Source organism: Momordica charantia (genome assembly GCF_013281855.1).
Source record: "Momordica charantia cultivar OHB3-1 chromosome 2 unlocalized genomic scaffold, Mcharantia_2.0 BLBB01000002.1, whole genome shotgun sequence".
Lineage (NCBI taxonomy): Eukaryota > Viridiplantae > Streptophyta > Magnoliopsida > Cucurbitales > Cucurbitaceae > Momordica > Momordica charantia.
The window spans coordinates 902,849-926,400 of record NW_028275160.1 but is presented as its reverse complement, the minus strand read 5'-3'; the positions used below and the strand labels follow the sequence as shown (position 1 = coordinate 926,400).

Below are 23,552 nucleotides of genomic sequence, written 5' to 3'. Positions count from 1 at the left end.
GCAAGATTCATCATCACCACTAAGGAGCTAAGTAAAGTATTTTCCTTCTCAACAGTCATTTGTATTTTTAACATGGCAAATATAAGAATAGTAATAAAAACAATGGTATTTTTATTTCGTATTTCATAATAACAATAGTAATGGTTACACATTTAAATATACATATATATATAAATAAGATGACGAAATTGCACCATGGAGTGAAAAACAATTTTAATTTGAGCTCTATTGAATTTGGATGGGACAAACTTAGACATACGTCAGATTGAAATATGTATTAACTAGTTTCTCTAGTTTCTCAAGTTAGAGATGTAAACGATGATCTAAGAGATGGATTAGCTTGGAAGGTATAGTTATTTCTTATAATATATGTTTCTGAACTAAGATCTCGCATGTCGTTGGATAATTGATTAATTAATTAAATTGGTTTGAAATAGACGACCAAAATAGATATCGATAGGCAGCTGTATTGAGGTAGACCGAGTGAAACGGCAACCAGGGCTGCGTTTTAAGATGGTGTAGAATATTGTAAATTTGGATTAGTTTAGGGGGCGTTTGTTAAGTTTTGTATATATGCATGTGGGAATGCATGTGGAGAGATCTGCCAAACCAAACACAATGACCCAATTAGGACAGCAGATGAAAGGAGAAGGAGATCCAGGTTTCGAATTTCCAATTTTTTCTTGTCTGTTATCATACTCGGATAATATATTATATATTTACCTAATCTTTTCTTTGCCCACCATATAATTCAATAATTAATCAATATTTAATTTGTCTTATATATATATATGCTAAAAATTATTACAAGAAAAGTTATTATATGATAATCAGTATAAGAGTTTCGAAACGGAGACCACTAATATTTAACAAAAATAAACAAAACATCCTAAATGAAGAAAAGTAACTCGATGCATTTAAAAAAAAAAAAAAAAAAAAAAGACCCCTTAAAATCTTGCAAAGCCAGTACCAATAAATGGTCTTTTTTCTCTAAGTAGTAATAGAAAGAATAGGAGGATTTCAAATTTTTCACCATTAAAATAATAATAATAATAATAAATTGGAGTGACACATATTTGAGAATAAGTATTTAATTATTGAATTAGAGAAGAGATGAGGACGAGGGGAAGGAGTGAGGAGGATTCCAACAATTCCGGGACTGGGAGGGGTCAAGATTCTAAACGAATAAACATTAATGTGTAATGTAAGCATTTTAATTCATTTTTCAACCCAAAATTACGCTAATTACATATACATAAATAATATGTATGCATGTTCAATAATGCATCATGTTTGCCAGTTCAATACCCTCATTCACCTGCTTTAATAATAATAATAATTCTTCAATTAATGTGTCTCTTTTATCTTGTTCTTCTAATAATTTTTGGCATCTCAAGGTTTATTACATTTGAAACAAGTCAAAGTGGTATAATTTGGCCTTGTACTTTTGTTTTTAATTGGTTTGGTTGGTTTTAGATTCTATATTACGTTATCAAATGAGGTTCTAATTATTTATTTTCATTGGAAATAATCTTACCGTTCCCATTACTTTCAGAAGCAGAACAAACCCATTTTCCCAATTGTTTATAAAATGTAGTTTTTCATTTCTGAAAAAAAGGAAAAAAAAAAGTGTTTAAATGGATAAAAGGCAAATTGAGTATTGGTAAAATGTAAAAATGAGTATGGAAAGGGAGAGAGAATTTGAAGGATTGAGAAAGATTGTGGAAGAATAAAAGGAAATGAGCCACTCAACTCTCAATGGCAAGATTCAGATGAGTCAATAGAATGCCATTAACTAACTTCCGCCCAACAAGGTGCCAGTGGGATGGGCCGAAGCCAGTAATAGAAAGGCGTTTGGAAGCCCACGGCCCAGTTTCAGCCAAAAGAGCCCATAGTGTATGTTGGGCTGAACTGAAGTTGTGGGGAGGAGAGATTACATGGGACTCCAAAATTGATTTTAGAAAAGTTTAAAATCACTTTAAATTGATTTTTAAAGTATCACTTGGATAGTCAATGGTGATTTTGGAAAGTCAATTATACTTCGATCTCTTTTCTCAAAATCACTCATTCTACTGTCACTCTCAAACACAAGGACAAATACATTTTTAATTATTCCCTGAAATTTAGAACTATTTAGTCCCTAAAATATTTTTAGTTCATGATTCTAACAGATTCCTTAGATACTTTAAATTTAAAGTTCGTCTTCCCAAATCAGGAAATACACATATGGTTGAGTTCAACCATTGGCCATGACCAGTGACAGAGCAACAAGAATGAGAGGAGGAGAAGGAGATGGAAAGTTTAATCACAATAAAAGATTTTATTAAATTAACATAATATACAAAATTTAACTGCACGTGAGTCAGCTAATTGTAAAAGTATCTTAGAGAACATTTAGAACTATTTTACCAATTTCAATGACCAAAAATATCTCTTCTTTTTTTTTTTTTTTTAAGTTTAGAGACTAAAGAGAAGACGTATTTCAAATATGATAGACAAAAATATTGGTATAGATATAATAAAATGGAATGGAAAGGAAAAAGCATGATTGGATGGGACAAAAAAGGAAAGAATGTGGGTTTTATTGGTATTCCAAAAACGGGAAGTAATGAATATTATAAGGAACTCCAATTGGGCAAAGAAGGTTGGTTGGTTTGGCTGTACTCTGTACATGAACGAGTGTGTTGTGTTGTGTTGTGGCTTCCACCGCATCTCCCACCCTGCTTTCTGCTTTCTACTTTCTGCTTCTGCAATATGGAATATGGAATATGGGAATCTGTGAAGTGTATTGTGTATTCACTTACAAAGCCCAGATTCCCCATTTTCCCTCTCACTGCCCACTACCCCTTAACCACTACCAAACCCACTTTCCTATTTCCCTTTTTTCCTTCTACCCAATTTTCTATACTCAATTTCTTACTCTGTGTTTCAACTCAAAACTAATATATCAATTCTGTGTATCACTATCATCCATCCTAACAATCTCAACCAAAACACTACAATCTCTTAGCTGGAAACCTCTTATACTGGATCCATGTTTCAAAACTACATCTAACGCTAATTAGGTGTGCGAAGGTCTAGAATTGTAGGAGAGGAAAAAGAAAAACGTACGTGCCATACAAGTGAAATTCAACTCATCTCTTGAAGTTATCCATCTTCTTAATAAAACTGCCACATGTATTTGATGGAGATTGATCTTATCATCGAGGAGACTTTTTAGTTCAACCTTCAATCGCATAAATATTTATACAGTTTGCGAATAAAAATTAAATTTCATCCGAATTCTATTTTGATAATTGGAATACTATGGTAGGGAATGTTTTTTTTTTCCTCCATAGGAAGAAATTAAATAGAATTGAGTAAATTGGACCATTTCTTTTTTTATTATATACAAAACTCTACGTTACTTATGAGATTAACTTCAAAAGAAATATAAATTATAAATTGCTTAAGATGGGGATAAGTTTGTCTTTCCTTGAAAATCACAATCAAACATATTAAAAAAGATCTTTGGTCCACAATATTAACAAGTCAAGGTCTATGTAGCATGAACTTAAATTGTATAGAAAAATTAAAGTTACAAAACATATGACTCTTCTTTTTAAAAAAAGTATTATTAAAATATAAAAGAGAAGAAAGTTTGTGTATTAAATTCATTATAACATTTTAAATATAACGACCATTTTGAAACAAACAAGAATCGAAAATGGACAAACCATAAAAGAAGTTTAAAAACTCATTAGCTCAGCTGATTTAATTGTCAAATTTTATAATTTTTTTAGAATCCTTCTCCAGTAAATTTGCAACATTGAATATTTTAGTAGATTCTTTATAAATTTAAAAAAAAAAAAAAAAAAAAAAGAAGAAGTAGATTCTTGAAAAGTAAAAAGAAGATAAGAAAAAGCCAAATAATCGGACGCCACAAAGGGCAATATAACCGAACTAGAGGGACGGAAGAAATCAGAGAAGTACCACACTTACGTTCCTCTTTCTCTGTTTTATTGTACGAGCAGCCGCACTCCGGCGAAGACCGCCGTCGCCCAACGCCGCCCGCCGAGGCTACAAGTGGCGGAGATACCAGTATAATTATTAATTGTTGAATAAAGACGATATTAGCATTCGAGTGCCGTTTTTGGAAAGTGAAATTTCCAACAACAACTATTCTATTCTGAAATCTTCGCCGCAGTTTTCAAAGAAAGCAAGATCTCGGGGGCCCTGATTCATGGAGTCGGATATTCAGCAAAAACATCACCGTCTTCTCCACGATGACCAGTACGAACTCCACCACCGGCAGACAAACTCCGGGTTGACTCGGTACCAATCGGCGCCGAGCTCGTACTTCACCAGCGTCGTCGACCGGAAATTGTGCGAGCAATTCGTGAGTAGGCCGTCGAGTCCGGAGACGGAGCGAATCTTCGCACAATTTATGACCAGCGGGAGCGGCGCGCAACAAATTGTAGCAGTGCCGCCGACGGTGAAAAGCCAAGCGGAGGACGTAATTCAGAAACAGAGCAATATGAAGCGTTACACATCTGTTTTGAACCAAAATCAATGGAAACCCCCTTTGCCAAATAAGAGCATTAATTTGAGGAGGGAAGATAGTTATTCAATGGAAATGGGCGGTAATTGCAGCCTTGTTCGGCAGAGCAGTTCACCTGCACAGTTGCTGTCCCACATCAACCTTGAAATTGAAACTGGTAATTAAATCCTAATATTAATCTTATTTTTTGTCCTTTATTTTTTTATTTTTTTTTTTGGCGAATGCTGCAATTATTTAATTAGCAGGGTTCCCGTTTGAGAATTGGGAGGATACAGACACGGACATCATTATGCTATCCAAGTCCCAAAATCAGGTGACTTTCTACTTTATAAACCAATATAATTGAACAGGAATAGCCAACAGGAATTGGGACTGATTTTTGTGAAAGCTTGAAAAGATGGGATATCTAACACAGTTTTATAATATAATTGGGTTACTTCTTTCATTGTCAATTAGTTCTGAGATAGAATTTATGAATATAAATACGGTATCAGAGTACAAGTTCGAACGAGTATTCGATTCGATCTGATCAAGATTGGTGAACTCAAAACACAAGATCTCATATTGAAAAGATAAAGTGACCAATAACCATTTATAATATAATTTGACTACCTCTCTCCTTACAAATTGATTTTGAGATATAACCCATGAATATTAATAATTTTCAATACGGGAATTATGTTTCGTTAATGAGTACAATTTGAACAGCATATGAAAGCCAGAAATCAAGGTCCTATGTTGGGTCCAGCTTTTCTCCACTTATCAGATTCTGTACCCTGCAAAATCCGTGCCAAGCGGGGCTGTGCAACTCACCCTAGAAGCATAGCTGAGCGAGTGAGCCCAACACGTGAATTATTAATGTTAAACAAAAAAAAGTACATACTATATTAAATCACTACTAAACTCGTAGAGGGATGGAGGCAGGTTAGGCGAACAAGAATCAGCGAGAGGATGAGGAAATTACAACAACTTGTGCCCAATATGGATAGGGTAATTGATCTGTTTCTTTGAATTTGATGGTGTGAAAATAGTTATGCATCTTGCCTTGTTTATTATGCAGCAAGCAAATACATCAGAAATGTTGGATTTGGCTATTGACTACATAAAGTGCCTTCAGAAACAAGTTCAGGTATGTGACTCACCAATCTAAACTTCCAATTATATATTATTTATAAACGAAACTTGGCCCTTTTTAATTAACTCTAATTATTGCTTTTATTTTTTCAGACACTATCAAATAATCATCAAAACTGTAGATGCTCAAACAAGCAGCTGCAACAAAATACTAGTATGTTGTGATTATTTTGCAACATGAGAAGGGTAGAAAGATTTCCAACAAGTGCGTAATCAAGATATAAAATGTGTATAAATGGCTGATTATAACGTTCTAACTTCTTGACTTGATGCAAATATTGATTGTTTCTAAATTAATTATATCTTGTAAATACAGGACATTTAATTTACTTTTTCTTCCCACAAAACTGCATGAAACACAGTGTATATATTGTTAGAAAAAGTAACCAACAAAGGTATGATGACCTAAACAACAAATTCATACTCAACCTTATACTTTTCAGATAAACAACAATGGAAAATGATATCTATAGAGAGAGATTGGGAGACTTTTTTCTTTCTTTTTTCCTATTATTCACATTCAAGAAGGCACACCATCACACTCATTCATAATTAGCATTACAAATTAGATAATGTAACCTCGTTAATCATTATACTAAAATGCACAATCATTATTGGTGGGAAATGAAAAATAGGTAAAATTTAAGAGGGCCCAAACCCAAAACATTGTATTATCAATTAACAACATTGTTCACCCAATATATTTTCATCATAATGTCATTATACATAAACACAATATATATCTATAAAGTTAGTTGTCATCACATTGCCAACAAAAATAGTTAGGACATCTCATTCTTTTTTTACAAGTCCGAGGTCCAGTCTCCCATCCTCATATTCGTTGTACTAAAAGAAATCGTCACTATTATATGTTGGTCACACAAAATAAATCTACTAACATATATCTCATAATAATAATGTATTTGATTAAGACTCGATGGGGGCAAAAGATCTTTTATTTGATACAACATGTGGGGGTGGGAGATAGAACTCACAACCTTATGGTTGGAAATATATGACAATTACTATTAAATTATGCTCGTTTTCACTTTGAATTTCTTATTCTTAATTTCTTATAAAGGCACGGTGTACAATAACTAGCGTCATTTAGGTATTCAAACTAAAAGTTAAAAAAATATATTATGACGATAGTATCGTCTAATGATTAGTTTGGTGATTAAAACAATTTTTTTAAGTTGGTTATTTCTCCATTGAATTAATCATTTTTGTTTTTTAGTTCATAAAATTGGAGAATTTTAACCTTAAGTAGTAGTTGGTGGAGAAATAAGTAATATCTTAACCAATTTAATTAGAGTTGTATCCATTTTAAATTGATATGTCAATGTCTCAAAAAAATGTCAATGTGATATCAATTCATATCAACAGTGATTTCCAAAAAAAAAAAATCATATCAAAAGTGTAATTTATCATTTATCAAAAAGAAAAAGAAAATTGACCTGTTCCATTTATGGCATGTATATTCAGTTCTAATTACATTAAGTATATTTAACTATTTAAGGTATATTTAAAAGGTCAATCCATATTTAACGCCAATTTAACTTAATTATAAAGAAAAAGAATGGGTTGGTGATAACTATTTTATTATGAAAGACAAAATAAGGAAGATTGTCAAAATAATCAAGAGAAATGAAAAACTAAGTAGATTTTTTTTAATAGAAATAAACTTAATAAATTAGTTTATTTTAGAATCGTTTATTTATTTTTCAAGCTTAAACTACATAGACTAGTTTAATTTCAAACCCATTTTTGTATTTTAAAATTTCTCATTTGTGTTTCATGCATTCCGAAATCCAACTTTTCTTTTCTTTTGGAAACTGGGTAAATGGCTAAAATATATTTTTTGGGAAAAATATATATTTTTAAAGTGATTGAGCATAATGCAAAATTTACTTTTATAAAAAGACAAACAAGTAAATTTATCGCTGAACCCCAACGTTCACTTACCATATATTTTGAATTTTCCCTCTCAAAAGGAATAATTTGAATATTATTCAAAAAATAAAAATCATATAAAATTGCAATTAAACGATTTCCCAAGTCCCTTCCAGTTCCAGTTCCAGTTCCAGTTCCCGACCACATTTAAAATTTGTAGTTCTTTTTCCGCTGAAACTACATTTTTTTGAATTTCTCTCCGCCATGGATGATCAGGAAAACGTTTTCCAATCGTTCCCCACTTTGGTGTCTTTTGCATCCCCTGTTCCTACGCCTTCATCCCGCCGCCTATCCAGCAACTTCACTCTACCCAGGCCGCCAGTCCCCGCCGCCCGGCGACTATCTTGGGTTTCTCTCCAGGGACGCCTCCTTAACGCCGACCAAGCTAGCTCGGTTCGATCTATTGGAGGCGGATTGGGCTCAGACGAAGCCATCGCCTGGCAGTTGTTCAGCCCCATTGAGCGATTTCTTGTAGTCGCCGTGATCGGCGTCGCGGTTTCCGAGTCCAAGAAGAACCATCAGATCGGCCAGCTTAAAAAAGCTGTGGAACTTAGGGTATTTGTGGCTTCTTAATCCAACTGCAATTTGTTCTTCTCTCTCTGGTAGTAATGAAACTGTACATGATTTATAATTGCTGGGGTTTGAACTTTCAACTTCACAAATCTTGGTTTAGGGCTTTTTGTTCTTCCTATGCCTCTTCTAATTTGAGCCATTTAAAACGCAATTCACATTGAAGAAAACTGTACTTATGAACTAGTAATCCAATAACGGCAGGTACCCGATAGAATTGATTTTGAATAATCCATTGAAGCTCCTAAAAATTAAAATTACATGGGTAATAAATGAAATTTTTTTCTACAGTTTTTTTTTTCTGTAATAATGTTTCTAAGTTTTCCCACTAGTTTTAATCATTTCAAAATTATGTGTTTACAATTTCATACCATCAGCACTAGCTTTACTGTCCCAATTGACTGGCCCCATATGTCTTTTCTAGCATATCTCAAAATTTATTATAAAGAGTTCATTGGTGGTTAAACTAATTGCTCACTTTATGGTTTCTGCTTCTAATTTGAAATTTTTGAACCAGGGGAGTTTTCTGTAAGCTAACATGTCTTTTTGTTTAATTCAAGAATTGCCCAGTTGCTTACAGTGATTCCGTGAGGGTATCTGATTGTTTTATCCTGCTGTACTTGAGTATGGGAATCTTGAAGTTAATGAGCTATGTGGGTTATTTTTCTTATTAAAATTATTCGTGTTTGCAAAATAACCAGGACCAAGTGCTTCTAAGCATGCAGCAGAAGCTTGATGATCTATGTGATCAAGTCAATCCCGTTAAGGATAAATCTGGAACTGAGGAAGACATGGCTTTGAAGAAGAATGCTGATTTGGCAGACTCTGGAGCCTTTGGCCACGAAAAAATTAAGTTTGTTGATTGTGGTTGTTGGCTTTGTGATGAGCATCTCAATTTGTTCAATGGTTTGGAGGTAAAAACAATAAAAAATTTTACTGTTGCTTTGAAAATTATGAACTCAGTTTCCCTTATTTTGTCTATTTTTGTTTCGTTTTCAGCAGGGTAACACAGCGACAAAACCCTGTTGCGGGGCAGAGATGCTACAATATAAAATTCCACTCATGAATGAAGCAGAGCAAGAGGAGCGTAGAATGTCTGATTTATCAGATTGGGCTTCCAGTGTCACTTCTGCTGCTGATATACAGGTCAGTCCAATATGTTAATTGTTTTATCTGCCTCAGATTCTACCTGAATTCAAAATATCATACTGTGGCAGCATTTATTGTACAAATTGGACCATTCTTTAGTGAGTTCCAAATGTTACGAGATGATGTTTTTATGCTTTTAAAATATTCTTTACAGATGAACACCTTATCAATCGAACAAGATATGTTATTTCTGAAGAAAGATTGTGACGAGAAAGACGCAACCATCAAGGAACTCACTACCTTACTCCACTCGTCTGAGGTTTCTGGTTCACAGGTAACATAACATTTCTCTGCTCTTAAATTTTCCCCCCCTGGCCTTCGATTTTTATCCTCTAATGAACTTTCTTGTGTTTCCCATCACCCCAGAGGATCTCAGAGTTGGAAGACATCATTCGTCGGAAGAACATGATAATTTCAAAACTAAAAAAGGACATGGTGGTTCTTGAACAGAAGGTACCAAACAGAAACAGGGCATCAATTTTAAATTTTTGCAAGTTTTAATTGTGTTTGATTACGAAAGGAGATGACAAAAACTGGATGAAATTAAACCCAGGTTGTTCAATTGACGAGGCTGCGGAGACCCTCTTCGTGTGCATCAAATTCGGACATCCAACCAATCCCACACATGACCGATAACCTTCTCTACGACATGGAGAGCAGCAGCAGTCCTTCATCTTCCGACTCAGATTGTTGCCCACCCACAAGAAAGCAGGGGATTCATCATGTCCAAAACAGCGAGCCTTGTTTGATAAGAACCCAGAAATCAGCAACTAAGAAGAAACCCACAACACCAGATTCTCGCTCACAATCTCAGATGGCAGCCCCTCTAAAAGAAATTTCGATGAACAATCGAAAGGCAGGAGTTACGTCGACATCCAGGCAAAGGGGGGAGGCGGTACCGGTACGTGCCAGTGGCGATTCCACAAATATCAGAAGACGCTTTCAAACTGCAGTGGCCAAGGACAACACACCTCAACGAAAGAGAAATATCTAGTAAGCATCATACATAATACTACAGCTATGAAGTTTGAAAATTATGTTAGACATAGAATATGACACATTGGAGAAGATGGGTTTCTGGTAATGAATTAATGAGGATGGTGAAGCATAATTTGTTGGGTTCTTTTGGGAAAATAATTGTGAATGGCTATACCAGAAGTTGTGTACTGTTGATATGCATTCATATTTTAAAGTCTTTGATTAGGTAAATATGGGGAGGAGATGGAGAAGGGAGAATATATAATGTAGACGCACATAGATGCACAAAATTGTGAGACATTTGTAGTGGTAAATTACTAAATTAAATTAAAGTTGTGTGATTTTATAACTCGGTCTCTTCTAAGTCCAAATTGGTGGCTGCTTCTGGGGATTTTCTTGAGAAGGAAAACAACAAGGAGTCCTAATTTAGGTTGAAATTTTTGTATACTTTACACGGCTTATATAGTTTAATTTAATTTCATCATTTTAATTCCATTTGATTGAATCATACATTTTATTAAATTAATAACTTCTTTTATTTAATTGCTAATTTGTCAGTATTAATATTGTTGTTGGCGTTGATGTTGATGTTTGTTTTGGTTCTTTCTGTTGAGACCTTCCATGTGAATTTGAATATCCTTTTGCTATTTGATTTTGTGCTAAATTTTGGGTTTTTTTTTACTGGTTTTGATATTTTTGTTGATATATTTTATGTAATTTTCTATCTTAATTTTAAAGAAACTAATAAATGCATCCCTTATAATTTCAATTAAAAGTATATAAATAAATAATAAATAATAAATTTTGTTCCTATATTTTCAAATCATGTTTATTTAGTCATATTATTAATACTACTAACCCAAAGTTGACCTAATATGCTTATAAATATATATAACCAAATTTTATAGTTTTGCCCATATATTGCATTAACTTCGTATTTAAAAAAAACGAAAAATATTGCATTAACTAAGTTTTTTTTTTAATACAACACGTGTGGTTGTGAGAGATTCCAACTCACAGTCTTCTAGTCGGATGTAAATGTCTTAACCGGTTGAATTAGTCTGCATTAACTAAGTTAGAAACACGACTCATCTTAATTTAATAATATCTTTACTTATAAAACCAAAAATATAATGGTTGAATAATAAAATTTTGCCAATTATCAACGTAACATCATTATTTAAAAAAATAAAGAAATTATATTTGGTAGCAATTACAAACTTACAGATGTTTTCAAATTAATTTTTAAATCAACAAAATAATATTATGCAACGTGTCTTTTGATGATCGATCATCCGATGATATCAGATAATTAGATCAGTTCATGTGGAGATTGGACTCAATCCATCAAGCCCATGAGAAAAAGGCTCATATAAGACTCATTACACCCTATAAATAAAGGAGTCACTTCTCATTTGAGAACCTTCAGAAGAGGTCGGATCCAGAGCCAAGAGAATTCAAAACCTTCCGATAAGAATTCATAAGACTTGAAGAATCAAATACTACGAGACTTTAAGAATTAAATCTTCTCTTCGTCATCAACAAGCTAAAGATATTCAACAAACTCAAAGCTAAGTACTTAGGTGCCCGTCTCATCGATCGGAGAACAAACTCGTCAACTTTCATTAGTCCTTATATCACAGTTTGCATCCGAGAGAAATTATAAGAGAATCAAACATTTGAAATTATAGCACTGCCTACATAAATATGCATACTAGTTCATTAATTCTATTTCTCTTCTCACAGGTTTTGGGCCGACAATAATAATTTATCCCACTCAAAATATGTGATAATATAATAAATAAGAAATAGACTCGTGAAAAAAATACTTTATTGACAACCAACCATTCTGGTAACATTTATAATAAAATTTGATCGAAAAAGAAAATTAATAAGTATAGAATTAAAAGTTTCTAAAGATGAGAAATTGAAAGAAGACAAGGGGAAAAAGATATTTTTGAGATTGAGTTCTCTCACTAAGAAACAATGTTAGCATTTTGATTACGTGTTATTTGATTGGGACACGTCAGTTGATATCGTCATGGCGGCCAATAAAATTGGAGCTGCTCCCTTTCACATCTCAAAAAATTACTTTTTGACTTTTCCTCCGATCTCCAAAACCACTTTACAACACTTTTTTCTTTTTAACTCTTTTTTTAATGAAAATATTCTCGTAATAAATTCAGGATTTTTTTTCTTTAAAAGATAATTCCTTGAAGTAATGTTTCCGGTAATAAACGAGATCTCAATTGGATAGAATTGTTAATTGATGATGAAACATCGATATTGACCTTCTAATCAGAGATAGGTGCCTTAACCATTTGAGCTATGCTCGGTTTGGCATAGTAAATATTTAAATTAACACTTAATCATTCCACACTTTTTAATAAGTTATAATTATTAATATTATGAACACGTGTTTACATATGGATGGAAATTTAATACTCTAATTATAAGTTTTGTTTTTAAAAAGGATTATGTATTTTAGATACAATTTTGTGTGAGAAAAATTTTATATGACAATTCTTTGGTCATGGATGTTGTATTAAATTTTGGTTTTATCTGTAGAAATCTTCCAAGATTTATTTTGACCAAAAAAACTTGAGAATGAGGACTACGAAACTCTCTTCCTCGAGGGAAGATTCCAAGATATATTTTTCATTTCTTGAGAGAAGAAAAAGAAAAGGCATTGCAGACCAAGCAAATGATGTAAATAATTGATAATAAAATTTGGGTTGAAATAATATTTTGGTCCCTAATTTTTACGATATTAATTGTGGTCCCTAAATTTTTAAGTTTGGTTCATTTTGCTCTGTCCTCTCAAAATATTTATTTTAGGTTTTGTACTTTTAAAAAGTAGTTATTTTGATTTAAAATTGTAAATTTTATACTTAATGAAAACCTTTTAATATAAAATTGTAGTTACATTTCAAAAAATATATTGGAAATAATGTTGTACTGAAATTGTGATATAAAAAATAAAATTAATGAACTAAAATAGTTACTCTTTAAGAATACATACCTAACATAATATTTTGAAGTACAAAATTTAAACTAGTATTTAATCTAAAAATTAAGAAAGGGAAGAAATATTTTTTATTTTTTTGCAAAATTTAACTCTTGTAAATTCAAGCCCATGTAACCATGGAAACTTCCCACTAAACTATTTAGCTTTTAAACTTCCAAGTTCCAACTACTGGAACTTAATAATAACGTATCATTTGATTTTATCTATTTATTAAATTAATATTATAATGTTTAAAAATTTTAAAGTACTGAGGTCATTACCAAATTCAACTTAGATTGAGATTCAGAATATATTGCATAACCCTACGGGGTAGGTAGCTATATATTTCTACATCATACACATGTCACGTAATACATATAAAGAATTCATTGGTCAAGAGGCAAAATCTTTTTTTTTTTTTAACAAAGTCATTTTGATTATGAATTATAAATCGTCCTACTCATGAGAATGGGTCCTTCCAATATTGACATAAACTTTAGTTTAAAAAGAAGAAACTAAAAAATTGGAGAAGTTTTGTCTTTCCAATAAAATTAAAAAAGAAAACAGAAATTTCTGAATTTATTTACCGTTCAAACTGCCCGTTGGCAAGAGAAATGTCAAAGACGAATAACCGCGGTTATAAATAAAATAGAAAAGGAGCATTGCTCCTTACCTCACGTGGCCCTGATAAAACAACCGCCAACATTTATCTTCATATTACATGATAGGTTTAGGAGCGAAATATTTTTCAATAAAATATACCGGAAGTGAAAAATGCGAGATATGAAAGAGCCAGGGGAATGTCAACTGGCGGGACTGCGACTGGGAGGAAATTATTACTGTTTTTCTTTTTGGGGAATATTTATTTATTCAACGAGTTGGAAGAAATTGGTTGAAATTTTAATTTGGTTTCTAAAATTCCAAATATTGACTTATTAGGATTCAAGACAAGACAATACGGACACGCCCCAAAGCCAGAAAACAATCGGTTCCTCTTTCTTCTGTAGAGCCGTGCCGGAGGTTTCATATTTACCAAAATCACACCATTTATTTTTTTCCCCCAATATTTATTATAAATTTCTCTCCTCCTTCATAATTATTCTTCGTTTTGGTCTCTAAAGAAGATGCCCATGGACCGAACTCAGGCAACCTCGGAAAGCCCGAGCAGCAGGGTGATGGTTTTGTCGATCGAGTGCATCAAAGGAAGCTCACGCGCCGACGAGTGGACCGGCGACATGCTCCAGACCGGCGACATAGTGGAGGAGCTAACCATCGGGTCGTCGCTGTGCGTGAGATCCCCCTTTAAAAACGGGCGCTCCGGAATCCAAAGAATTCTCCACAATTCCTTCAAGGACAAGCAGACGTCCATCGTGGTCCGGGTCCGCCGAGGCCGGGACCAGTTCTCGGAGCTCCACGCCTGTATCGTACCCAACGACTCCGCCGGAAGAAAGCAGTACGTTCTCCGCTCCATCACTGACCCGAATTACGTCGTCGGGTTCGTGGATCGAACCGAATCCGAATGCTTCGACCTTCAAGGTTCCTTTCTTTTGCCCTTTCGTTTCATATGGGTATTATGGGTTGTGGATGGCGCCGTGGTTTTTTGACTTTTTGGCTCCCACTTGCATATCATGCTTGCTCACACGTGTAACCATCGCCTCCCACTTTAGTTTCTTTTTCTTCTTCTTTTTTATTATTGGGGGGTTTTTTTTTTTTTTTATGGTTGTTGAACAAATTATTTTCTTTCGTACAAAAATTTCCCCTAAAATTAGATACTAGTTTGAAACTTTAAAATATAAATTAAATCATTTATGTTTGAATTGCACTATCAATCGAACCTAATATTTGATTCCCTTTCTAATCTATGAGATTAGGCCGCTTATAACCTATAAATCTTTCAATGTTAAATATTGCAAAAGCCCGTTGTTAATTTGAATAAGTAGTTAGGGGAGTTTGAATATGGATGGAAAAAATGAGTTTTTTTAAGTAGAAAAAATGTGGGTAGAGAATTTGAAGTATTAACTTCTTACAGTTGAGTTAAAAATAGGTCAGTGGAAGTAAAAAATGGGTTGATTCTGTGTTTTTTTTTTTTTTAAAGGAGGAATGTAAAAGTGGATTACACATAACCTATCAATCATTCAATGCTACATATTGCAAAAGCATGTGGTTTTTGGAATAATTGGTTTATTATTAGGATGAGCTGAGCTTTGATTAATTCTAGAATAATAGTTTTACCCGCAAATGCTTACACATCCATTAATAAAATTTTGAATCAGCTAGAAGCATCACATAAATTAAAATCATATAAATTAAAATTTAGGTAATAAATGTGTGACATCTTGAAATTAAATGTCTAATAATTCAGAGTGGGTTCCATTTTTAGCTCTAAAAAGTAGTTCTTCCTTGAGATCATGTTATAGAAGTAACATTGATAAAAGTGTTTAACCGAAAAGCATTACAGAACACTTTTAGAGTATAAAACTAAACACCAAAGTGATTTAAACACACCGTATTAAATTCAATTTAATTTTGTGAGTGCAGCATCGAGGAATGACAGAATGGTAAGTGCATTAGAGAGGACAAGGCTTCAAGATGGATATGTATCATATCCATGGGAAAGAAGGATGCACGAAACCTTGTCTGTTCCATATTCCAGCTCTTTTCTCTCCATTCTGCTGCTTCCAAAAGCTTCAAATGAAGTGGCCACTCACTACAATGACTTGGAAGACACCCTTGCCAGAGCCAATGCCTGGCTCAACTCTGCCCAGGCCAGCGGCGTCCCCATTGTCTTCATGAACATTCAGACTGAGTCTCTCTTAACCAAGGTCCTTCTCCTTCTCCTTCTCCTTCTCCTTTTAATAACACATTCTCTAAAACAAACATGCCACGATTTCAAATAATTAACTCGCCTCTGGTTTTGTAGATATCTGGAGATACAGCCTCTTCCACTGTCAGTGCTGGTTCCTTGTCTGATCTGTCCAACCTCACCAATGCCAGTCTCTACGGTTTCGAGGATTACCATGGGGTCGATATTGGTGTCGTTCGATCTGTTCGTCTATGGTATGCTCCTCTTGGAGGAGAGCTTCCTCTGGAAATCAAGCTAAAAGAAGGAGATTCCAAGCTGGGGTTTGCCATTAGTCGCACAGAGGAGGTAATTCAATTACTCCATCAAACTAAGTTTCAAACTTCTAATAAAAGTGCCTGAATTAAGTTTCTATATGATGCAGGGATTTATCTATGTTTCATCTGTGATGGATGAAGATGACAATGCGCCTTCCACAAGGTCAGGGCTGGACCATCTGTACAAGGAAGCTGAAAATGCATCGAAATTGCTTATAATCTCAAGAGTTTCGAATCAGAAGGTGCTCCCATGGATAGTGTCTTCTACAGGGGCAATTCGATGCTTCGACACAGTTTCACTCAGCCAGAAGCTGTCGTTGCATAGGCACGCCAAGGTCTCCATTTTCTTGCACGTCTTTTTATGGGACAGAGAATTGGCTTCTTCAATCGGCGCCGCCCCAAGTAGGCAAAGACCCACGCCGTCGCAGCCGGCGGCTCCAGCGCGGTTGGCCTTGCCTCCAGAAGTCCAATTGGCTCGCCACCCAAACGACAACCAAATACAGCCACTGCCGGCGGACGCGTTCAGCGAGAGCGGAAGTAATAACACTGATGGGTCGTCGATCAGAATGGAACGAGACACCGCCGGTGACCTCTCCTTTAGATTTCATGAGTTTTCTCTATCGAGCAACTGGGTATGATTTTGGTTGCTTTAACTCTACCCTGCACAAATATCAACGATAGAACAGAGTTTTACAGATGTGGTATCCAATATAGGTTTGTATTGGAAACAGAGTTTTATATTGAGTGGAGTTTCCTACTGGTTTCGCTAGGAAACATTGTTTATTATTCAAATCGACGTCCTCCTTTTCATTTCATTTGTATTAAGAGCATGAATTCGGCTGAGCCGGATGGTGAAATCTCAATATTTTCATGGAGGCTTAATTAAGTTTATCAGATCTCCCCACTGAAATCTACTCTGCCAATACTAATGAGTTTTGGAGAAGATAATTCAACAGACATTTGATACTAAATTCAATTAGCCATTAAATTTAGGGAAATTTTACAGAGTCATTTCATCAAACAGGTTGCAAACGAGGATAAGAACTCGATCTTCTTGAACATGATTGGTGCTGTAATATATAGATCTCTAAAACTAGATGCAAATTCGACGGACTCCTAAACCTAAGCCCTCTCACCCCTAATTCTTCTGGCGAGCTGGATGTCCTTAGGCATAATAGTGACCCTCTTGGCGTGAATGGCGCAGAGATTGGTATCCTCGAAGAGACCGACAAGGTAAGCCTCGGCCGCCTCCTGAAGCGCCGCGACGGCGCTACTCTGGAAGCGAAGGTCAGTCTTGAAATCTTGCGCAATTTCTCTCACCAATCTCTGAAACGGAAGCTTCCGGATAAGAAGCTCCGTGCTCTTCTGGTACTTGCGGATCTCCCTCAACGCCACCGTCCCCGGCCTGAACCTGTGCGGCTTCTTGACCCCTCCGGTCGCCGGCGCCGATTTCCTAGCCGCCTTGGTGGCCAGTTGCTTCCTCGGAGCCTTCCCTCCGGTTGATTTCCTCGCAGTCTGCTTGGTTCGGGCCATTGGAAAATACGACAACAAGGATTCGCTTGGCTCGTGTTCCCAATGTTCGAAAATGAGATGTGAATGAATTGGGTTTTGGAGTTTCTTATATAATATATGGTGAAAGGCAAAAATGGCGAATGGCGGGAACTTGAAAAGATAAAAGGCACGCTTCTTCAAACTTCGGAGGCTCTGTTTTGGTCGAGGCAATCCAACGGCTGAGATTGGTTAAATGTTGGATTGCGATCCGTGGCACTTCTAATTGACCAATAATACGTTACAACACCCTCTCTTTCAAAGTCGACGCGCCTCCTTTCTTTTCTATGATTTTTTTTTAATTTAATTTGTATTTAAAAAATGTCATAATTTTTCTTTTCTTGAGTATGTTTTAATTTTTACCTTATTTTTTAATTTTGACTTTATTTCAATTATGCGTTATTTTTACAATTTTAAACTTTATACTATATTTAAAATACTATTTAATTTATGTTATTTATATAATTGATTTTTTTTCCATAATCAAAATATGCATGATAAGTTAATTTCAATGGTCGGAAATAATTGTTTTTTAACTAGTTGAGTTATTTTCAAATTTCATAAGTAAAATAGTGATGAGAGATGATAAATAAAATTTTTAGTAGATTCTTTATACTAATTATCAATTTTAATTTAAATAAATATGAATGTTACTTTTATAGTTTGTTCGACAGTGTAAAATAGCATACCATCGGGTTAAAAGAACAAGGTTGAGTAGAATTCGAGGTGTCATACGTCAGTATGATGTGTCCAACAAAAATTTTCTTTACTACGTTCAATTAAGTATAGGTCTGTTAACGTAACTTCAGCAAGGAAGTTGAAGCCACACACCACGTCATAGTCAAAACAAGAATATCTATTATTGTGCATTTTTGTTACAATATTTTTGTTAAAGTTTAGATTCTTTTTCTTCTAAACTTAGGATATACTTTTGTATAAATAGAGCCTTTGAGTGCCATCATAATACAGTGAAATATAAACATCATACCTTCTGTGTGAAACTTCCTCTTGTGAAATTCTAACTTGGTATCAGAGCTGTAATGGCCAACGCCTCCTCCAACACCTCTACCCACCCCACCTTTAGCAGCCCACCACTCAATCAATTGCTTAACCAAATCACCACAATAAAGCTAGATAGAACCAATTACTTGTTGTGGAAAGACTTAGCCTTACCCATATTACGAAGTTACAAACTAGAGAGACACCTCTCCGGCGAGCACCTATGCCCGCCCATGTTTGTGCAACAGTCGATTGGTAATATGGAAACAAGCCAAACGAACATATCTGCACCATCGAGTTCCTCTATAGCAACAGAAGCAGCCGTCAATCCACTATATGAGTCATGGGTAACTACCGACCAGCTACTTCTTGGTTGGTTGTACAACTCTATGACTCCAGAAGTTGCAACACAGGTGATGGGGTACGAAAATGCTTGTGATTTATGGGCTGCCATACAAGAACTCTTTGGAGTACAGTCTCAGGCGGAAGAAGATTATCTCCGTCAGGTATTTCAACAAACTCGAAAAGGTTCTCTTAAAATGACTGATTTTTTGCATGTTATGAAGTCTCATGCAGACAATTTGGGTCAAGCTGGAAGCCCCGTACCCACTCGATCTTTGATTTCTCAAGTTTTGCTGGGATTAGATGAAGAGTATAATCCTGTGGTAGCAACGATCCAAGGAAAACGAGGCATTTCGTGGCCTGAAATACAAGCCGAATTGTTGGTATTTAAGAAGAGGTTAGAACTTCAGAATTCTCATAAAAATACAGTATCTTTTAACAACTCTGTTTCTGTGAATATGGCTAATAGTAGCAGAAGTGTAAGTGGTGGAAACCAACGTCAAAATCAAAACTCTCGGCCACCATTCAACAACAATCGGGGGGGTGGTCGAAATCGAGGTAGAGGACGGTGGAACAACAACAATAGTCGGCAAATTTGTCAGGTGTGTGGTAAACCTGGACATTCAGCACTAACGTACTACCATCGATTTGATAAGGAGTACAGGAACAATACACAAAGCCATGGTAAAAACTTCAATGGCGACTCTAACCAGGGGGTTAACAACAACTCTGGACAAGGTACATCTTATGCCTTCACAGCAACCCAAAATAACAATCCTTTTTTGGCCAATCCAGAAACAGTGATAGACCCGAATTGGTATGTGGATAGTGGTGCTTCAAATCATGTCACCGCCGACTACAATAGTATGGTTCAACCTACTGAATATGGAGGTATGGAAAGAGTTACAGTAGGTAATGGCGATAAATTAAAAATATCTCATGTTGGCAAATCCTGTTTAGTTTCTGACGGTGGGTTGGTCATGCTTGAAAATGTGTTGTGCGTATCTAACATAGCTAAAAATCTAGTTAGCGTGTCTAAACTCGCTAAAGACAATAACGTATACCTTGAATTTCATGCTGATTCTTGTCTTGTAAAGGATATACGTTTGGGCAAGGTGGTGCTGAAAGGGGCTCTTAAGGATGGACTTTACCGCCTCAATACTGTTGGAGTAGTCATTGGGAGTACTTCGACTCCAGTTGACTGTGGCTTGGAGTTGGCTGCTAATAAAACTATTTGTTCTGTGTCTCTTCCCAAATCATCCAGTAGTATAAATGTTGTGGTATCCAAGGACGTTTGACATCGTCGACTTGGACATCCGTCTTCTCAAGTTTTTAGAAGTTTAATTAAACGTTGTAATCTGCCCTTGAAAGTTCATGATAATGTCAACTTTTGTGAAGCATGCAAATATGGTAAATCTCATGGTCTGCCTTTCCCTCTATCTAGTTCACAAGCTATTGCTCCATTCATGTTAGTGCATACTGATCTATAGGGACCTGCACCTGTTATGTCATCTGATGGGTATAGATACTATGTTCATTTTCTTGATGACTATAGCCGATTTATATGAATTTATCCTTTGAAGTTAAAGAGTGACACACTTTCAGCATTTAATCATTTTACTACTATGATCAAGACTCAATTTGGCAGTCATATTAAAATGTTACAGTCTGACAATGGAGGAGAATATAAACGAGTCCATCAGTTATGCCATCAGTTGGGGATACAATCCAGATTTTTGTGCCCGTACACTTCTGCGCAAAATGGTCGAGCTGAGCGTAAACATCGCCATATTGTTGAGACCGGTCTCACTTTGCTCGCTCAAGCTTCCATGCCTCTAAGTTTTCGGTGGGAGGCCTTCCTGACATCAACCTTATTAATCAATGGTCTTCCTTCCCCTCTGCTTAATGGTAAGTCTCCAATGGAGTTATTGATACAACGAAGTCTTAACGTCTCCGAGTTGAGAATATTTGGGTGTGCATGCTATCCCTTTTTACGCCCTTACCATACTCATAAGTTTCAATTTCGAACTAACAAGTGTGTTTATCTTGGTCCAAGTCCAGCTCATAAGGGTCATAAATGTCTCAGCTCATCAGAAAGAGTCTTCATCTCACGACATGTTCAATTCAATGAAGGTGATTATCCATTTGCTTCTGGATTTGGCCTTCAACAATCCACTGTGTCTGACAATTCTTTATCTCATTCCACCGCTGCTCCAAACCTACACACGTGGTTCGGTAGCCTGCCTACTCTTGAACCTGCTACTCACCCACCATCCAACACCCCTCACCCATGCCCACCAAATTTGCCTATCACCCATAACTCTCAGCCTACTAGATCCCAGGCCCCAACAACCTCTCCAACCTCACCTCCCCAATCACGACCTAATAATCTAGAATTCCCCATAAACAGTCCCCTAAGCCATGAACCTTTACCAATTGACACATCTCCTATTTCTAGCCCATCCCACCAGCTCCCTAGTACGATTTCAGCTGACCAACATGCGTTCTCCACCCCCTCCAATCCACCATATTTCCCTCTATCTCCACTACCCACACCTGAAGCATCTGACCTAAATATACCAACCCCGTCCCATTTACCTTCTCTCTCTATTCCTGTACCGGAAACTACCTCAGCGGTTGAAAGCTCTATCGCACCTCAGCCTCCCCCACCATTTCAGTCTATCCACCCTATGATTACAAGAGGGAAAGCTGGAATATTCAAGCCCAAGATGCTCCTATCCTCCACTCCCACTGATTGGTCGGTAACAGAACCCACAACTGTTAAGGTTGCTCTTGCTACTCCCATCTGGAAATCAGCGATGGATTTGGAGTATAATGCTCTTATGCAAAATCAGACTTGGACCCTCGTCCCTCCTACTGGTTCAGTCAATGTAGTTGTGTGTAAATGGGTTTTCCGCATCAAACGCAATTTTGATGGCTCGATTCAACGCCACAAGGCACGGTTGGTGGCCAAAGGCTTTCATCAAAGTCCCGGTATTGACTTTTTTGAAACCTTCAGTCCTGTGGTCAAAGCCTCCACTATCCGAGTTGTTCTGTCATTAGCTGTATCTCGAGGCTGGAAACTACGACAACTTGACTTCAACAATGCCTCTCTCAACGGCAAGTTAGATGAAGATGTCTATATGTCTCAACCTCCAGGATATGCCGATCCCAGATATCCGAATTATATCTGCAAACTACATAAAGCACTTTATGACCTCAAACAAGCTCCTCGAGCTTGGAATGTCACTCTCAAATCTGCCTTGCTTTCTTGGGGCTTCACCAACAGTAGATCAGACACATCCTTGTTCATATATCACCGCGGTTCATCCATCATCCTCCTTCTGGTCTATGTCGATGATGTCATTGTCACTGGAAATAATGTTGCTCTCATAGACAGTCTTGTTGCCACACTAGATAAAACTTTTGCGTTGAAAGATCTTGGCTTGCTCAGTTATTTTCTTGGCCTCCAGGTCACTCATCTCCCTTCCGGAGTTCTTTTAACTCAGGCAAAATACATAGATGACGTGTTGCGTCGCCTGGATATGGAGGGCTTAAAACCAGCCCCCTCCCCCACTGTATTGGGCAAACATTTGTCAATTTCTGATGGAGAGCCCATGAGTGATCCCTTTCTATACAGAAGCACTCTTGGTGCCCTTCAATATCTTACCAACACTCGGCCAGACATCGCGTATATTGTTAATCACCTGAGTCAATTTCTCAAACAGCCCACCGACATACATTGGTAAGCTGTGAAGCGGGTGTTACGCTACTTAAGTGGTACAAAACACATGGGCCTCCACATCCAACCAAGTGACACGGTCTCTCTCACAGCTTATTCTGATGCAGACTGGGCATCAAACATTGATGATCGCAAATCAATTGCTGCTTATTGTGTTTTCTTTGGAAACACTCTTGTCTCGTGGTCGTCAAAGAAACAAACGGCTGTTGCTCGCTCCAGTACTGAGTCCGAATATCGTGCTCTTGCTCATGCTTCCGCTGAAATTATTTGGCTGCGACAACTCCTTGGTGAACTTGGTGTCAACGTTAGTTCTCCGCCCATTATTTGGTGTGACAATATCAGTGCTGGTGCTCTAGCAACTAATCCAGTCTTCCACGCTCGGACCAAGCACATTGAAATAGATGTCCACTTTGTTCGGGATCACGTGTTACGCGGTGCTCTTGAAGTTCGTTATGCACCATCTGCTGATCAAC

The 23,552-nt window shown here is 36.2% G+C and overlaps 4 protein-coding genes and 1 long non-coding RNA gene across 10 annotated transcripts; 3 read left to right on the top strand and 2 right to left on the bottom strand.

The window, feature by feature from the left end:
- Positions 1-2,566: 2,566 nt before the first annotated feature.
- Positions 2,567-3,754, bottom strand: LOC148212629 (uncharacterized). Its single transcript, XR_015789222.1, has 2 exons — positions 3,112-3,754; positions 2,567-2,747 (listed from the first exon to the last, which is right to left on the bottom strand). It is a non-coding gene; the product is annotated as an uncharacterized LOC148212629 (long non-coding RNA).
- Positions 3,755-3,951: 197 nt separating this feature from the next.
- On the top strand, positions 3,952-6,091 carry LOC111017368 (transcription factor bHLH122). 5 transcript variants are annotated; one of them, XR_015789221.1, is made up of 6 exons: positions 3,953-4,697; positions 4,783-4,853; positions 5,249-5,374; positions 5,451-5,530; positions 5,601-5,669; positions 5,768-5,838. XR_015789221.1 is itself a non-coding variant. In XM_022293109.2 (6 exons), exons 1-6 carry the CDS (start codon positions 4,223-4,225, stop codon positions 5,837-5,839), a joined length of 879 nt encoding a protein of 292 aa, XP_022148801.1. In that variant the 5' UTR covers positions 3,955-4,222; the 3' UTR covers positions 5,840-6,091. The 5 variants fall into 5 exon arrangements, 4 of the variants coding, with proteins under 4 accessions (XP_087976665.1, XP_022148801.1, XP_087976666.1 ...); XM_022293109.2 differs by having other exon boundaries at positions 3,955-4,697; positions 5,465-5,530; positions 5,768-6,091; XM_022293110.2 differs by having other exon boundaries at positions 3,958-4,697; positions 4,786-4,853; positions 5,465-5,530; positions 5,768-6,091.
- A 1,639-nt stretch (positions 6,092-7,730) lies between these two features.
- Positions 7,731-10,673, top strand: LOC111017303 (inactive rhomboid protein). Of its 2 annotated transcripts, none has more exons than XM_022293015.2 (6): positions 7,731-8,182; positions 8,899-9,111; positions 9,200-9,343; positions 9,501-9,620; positions 9,713-9,799; positions 9,900-10,673. In XM_022293015.2, the coding sequence occupies exons 1-6, from the start codon at positions 7,832-7,834 to the stop codon at positions 10,338-10,340; spliced, it is 1,356 nt and encodes a 451-aa protein (XP_022148707.1). In that variant the 5' UTR covers positions 7,731-7,831; the 3' UTR covers positions 10,341-10,673. The 2 variants fall into 2 exon arrangements, with proteins under 2 accessions (XP_022148707.1, XP_022148706.1); XM_022293014.2 differs by having other exon boundaries at positions 9,197-9,343.
- Positions 10,674-14,217: 3,544 nt separating this feature from the next.
- Positions 14,218-17,339, top strand: LOC111017364 (uncharacterized). Its single transcript, XM_022293103.2, has 5 exons — positions 14,218-14,351; positions 14,453-14,867; positions 15,870-16,153; positions 16,252-16,479; positions 16,556-17,339. Exons 2-5 carry the CDS (start codon positions 14,456-14,458, stop codon positions 17,084-17,086), a joined length of 1,455 nt encoding a protein of 484 aa, XP_022148795.1. The 5' UTR covers positions 14,218-14,351; positions 14,453-14,455; the 3' UTR covers positions 17,087-17,339.
- Positions 17,340-17,407: 68 nt separating this feature from the next.
- On the bottom strand, positions 17,408-18,058 carry LOC111017365 (Histone superfamily protein). Its single transcript, XM_022293104.2, has one exon. It carries the CDS (start codon positions 17,979-17,981, stop codon positions 17,571-17,573), a length of 411 nt encoding a protein of 136 aa, XP_022148796.1. The 5' UTR covers positions 17,982-18,058; the 3' UTR covers positions 17,408-17,570.
- Between the last annotated feature and the right edge of the window lie 5,494 nt (positions 18,059-23,552).

Bases quoted from the DNA above. Each gene is read 5' to 3' on its own strand.
- LOC111017368 (XM_022293109.2), top strand. From the start codon at position 4,223: ATGGAGTCGGATATTCAGCAAAAACATCACCGTCTTCTCCACGATGAC. The intron at 4,698-4,782 runs GTAATTAAATCC...TTATTTAATTAG, and splicing joins CAACCTTGAAATTGAAACTG to CAGGGTTCCCGTTTGAGAAT. The intron at 5,375-5,464 runs GTGAGCCCAACA...GGATGGAGGCAG, and splicing joins CTAGAAGCATAGCTGAGCGA to GTTAGGCGAACAAGAATCAG.
- LOC111017303 (XM_022293014.2), top strand. From the start codon at position 7,832: ATGGATGATCAGGAAAACGTTTTCCAATCGTTCCCCACTTTGGTGTCT. The intron at 9,112-9,196 runs GTAAAAACAATA...TTTCGTTTTCAG, and splicing joins ATTTGTTCAATGGTTTGGAG to CAGGGTAACACAGCGACAAA. The intron at 9,344-9,500 runs GTCAGTCCAATA...TATTCTTTACAG, and splicing joins CTTCTGCTGCTGATATACAG to ATGAACACCTTATCAATCGA.
- LOC111017364 (XM_022293103.2), top strand. From the start codon at position 14,456: ATGCCCATGGACCGAACTCAGGCAACCTCGGAAAGCCCGAGCAGCAGG. The intron at 14,868-15,869 runs GTTCCTTTCTTT...TTGTGAGTGCAG, and splicing joins CGAATGCTTCGACCTTCAAG to CATCGAGGAATGACAGAATG. The intron at 16,480-16,555 runs GTAATTCAATTA...TATATGATGCAG, and splicing joins CCATTAGTCGCACAGAGGAG to GGATTTATCTATGTTTCATC.
- LOC111017365 (XM_022293104.2), bottom strand. From the start codon at position 17,981: ATGGCCCGAACCAAGCAGACTGCGAGGAAATCAACCGGAGGGAAGGCT.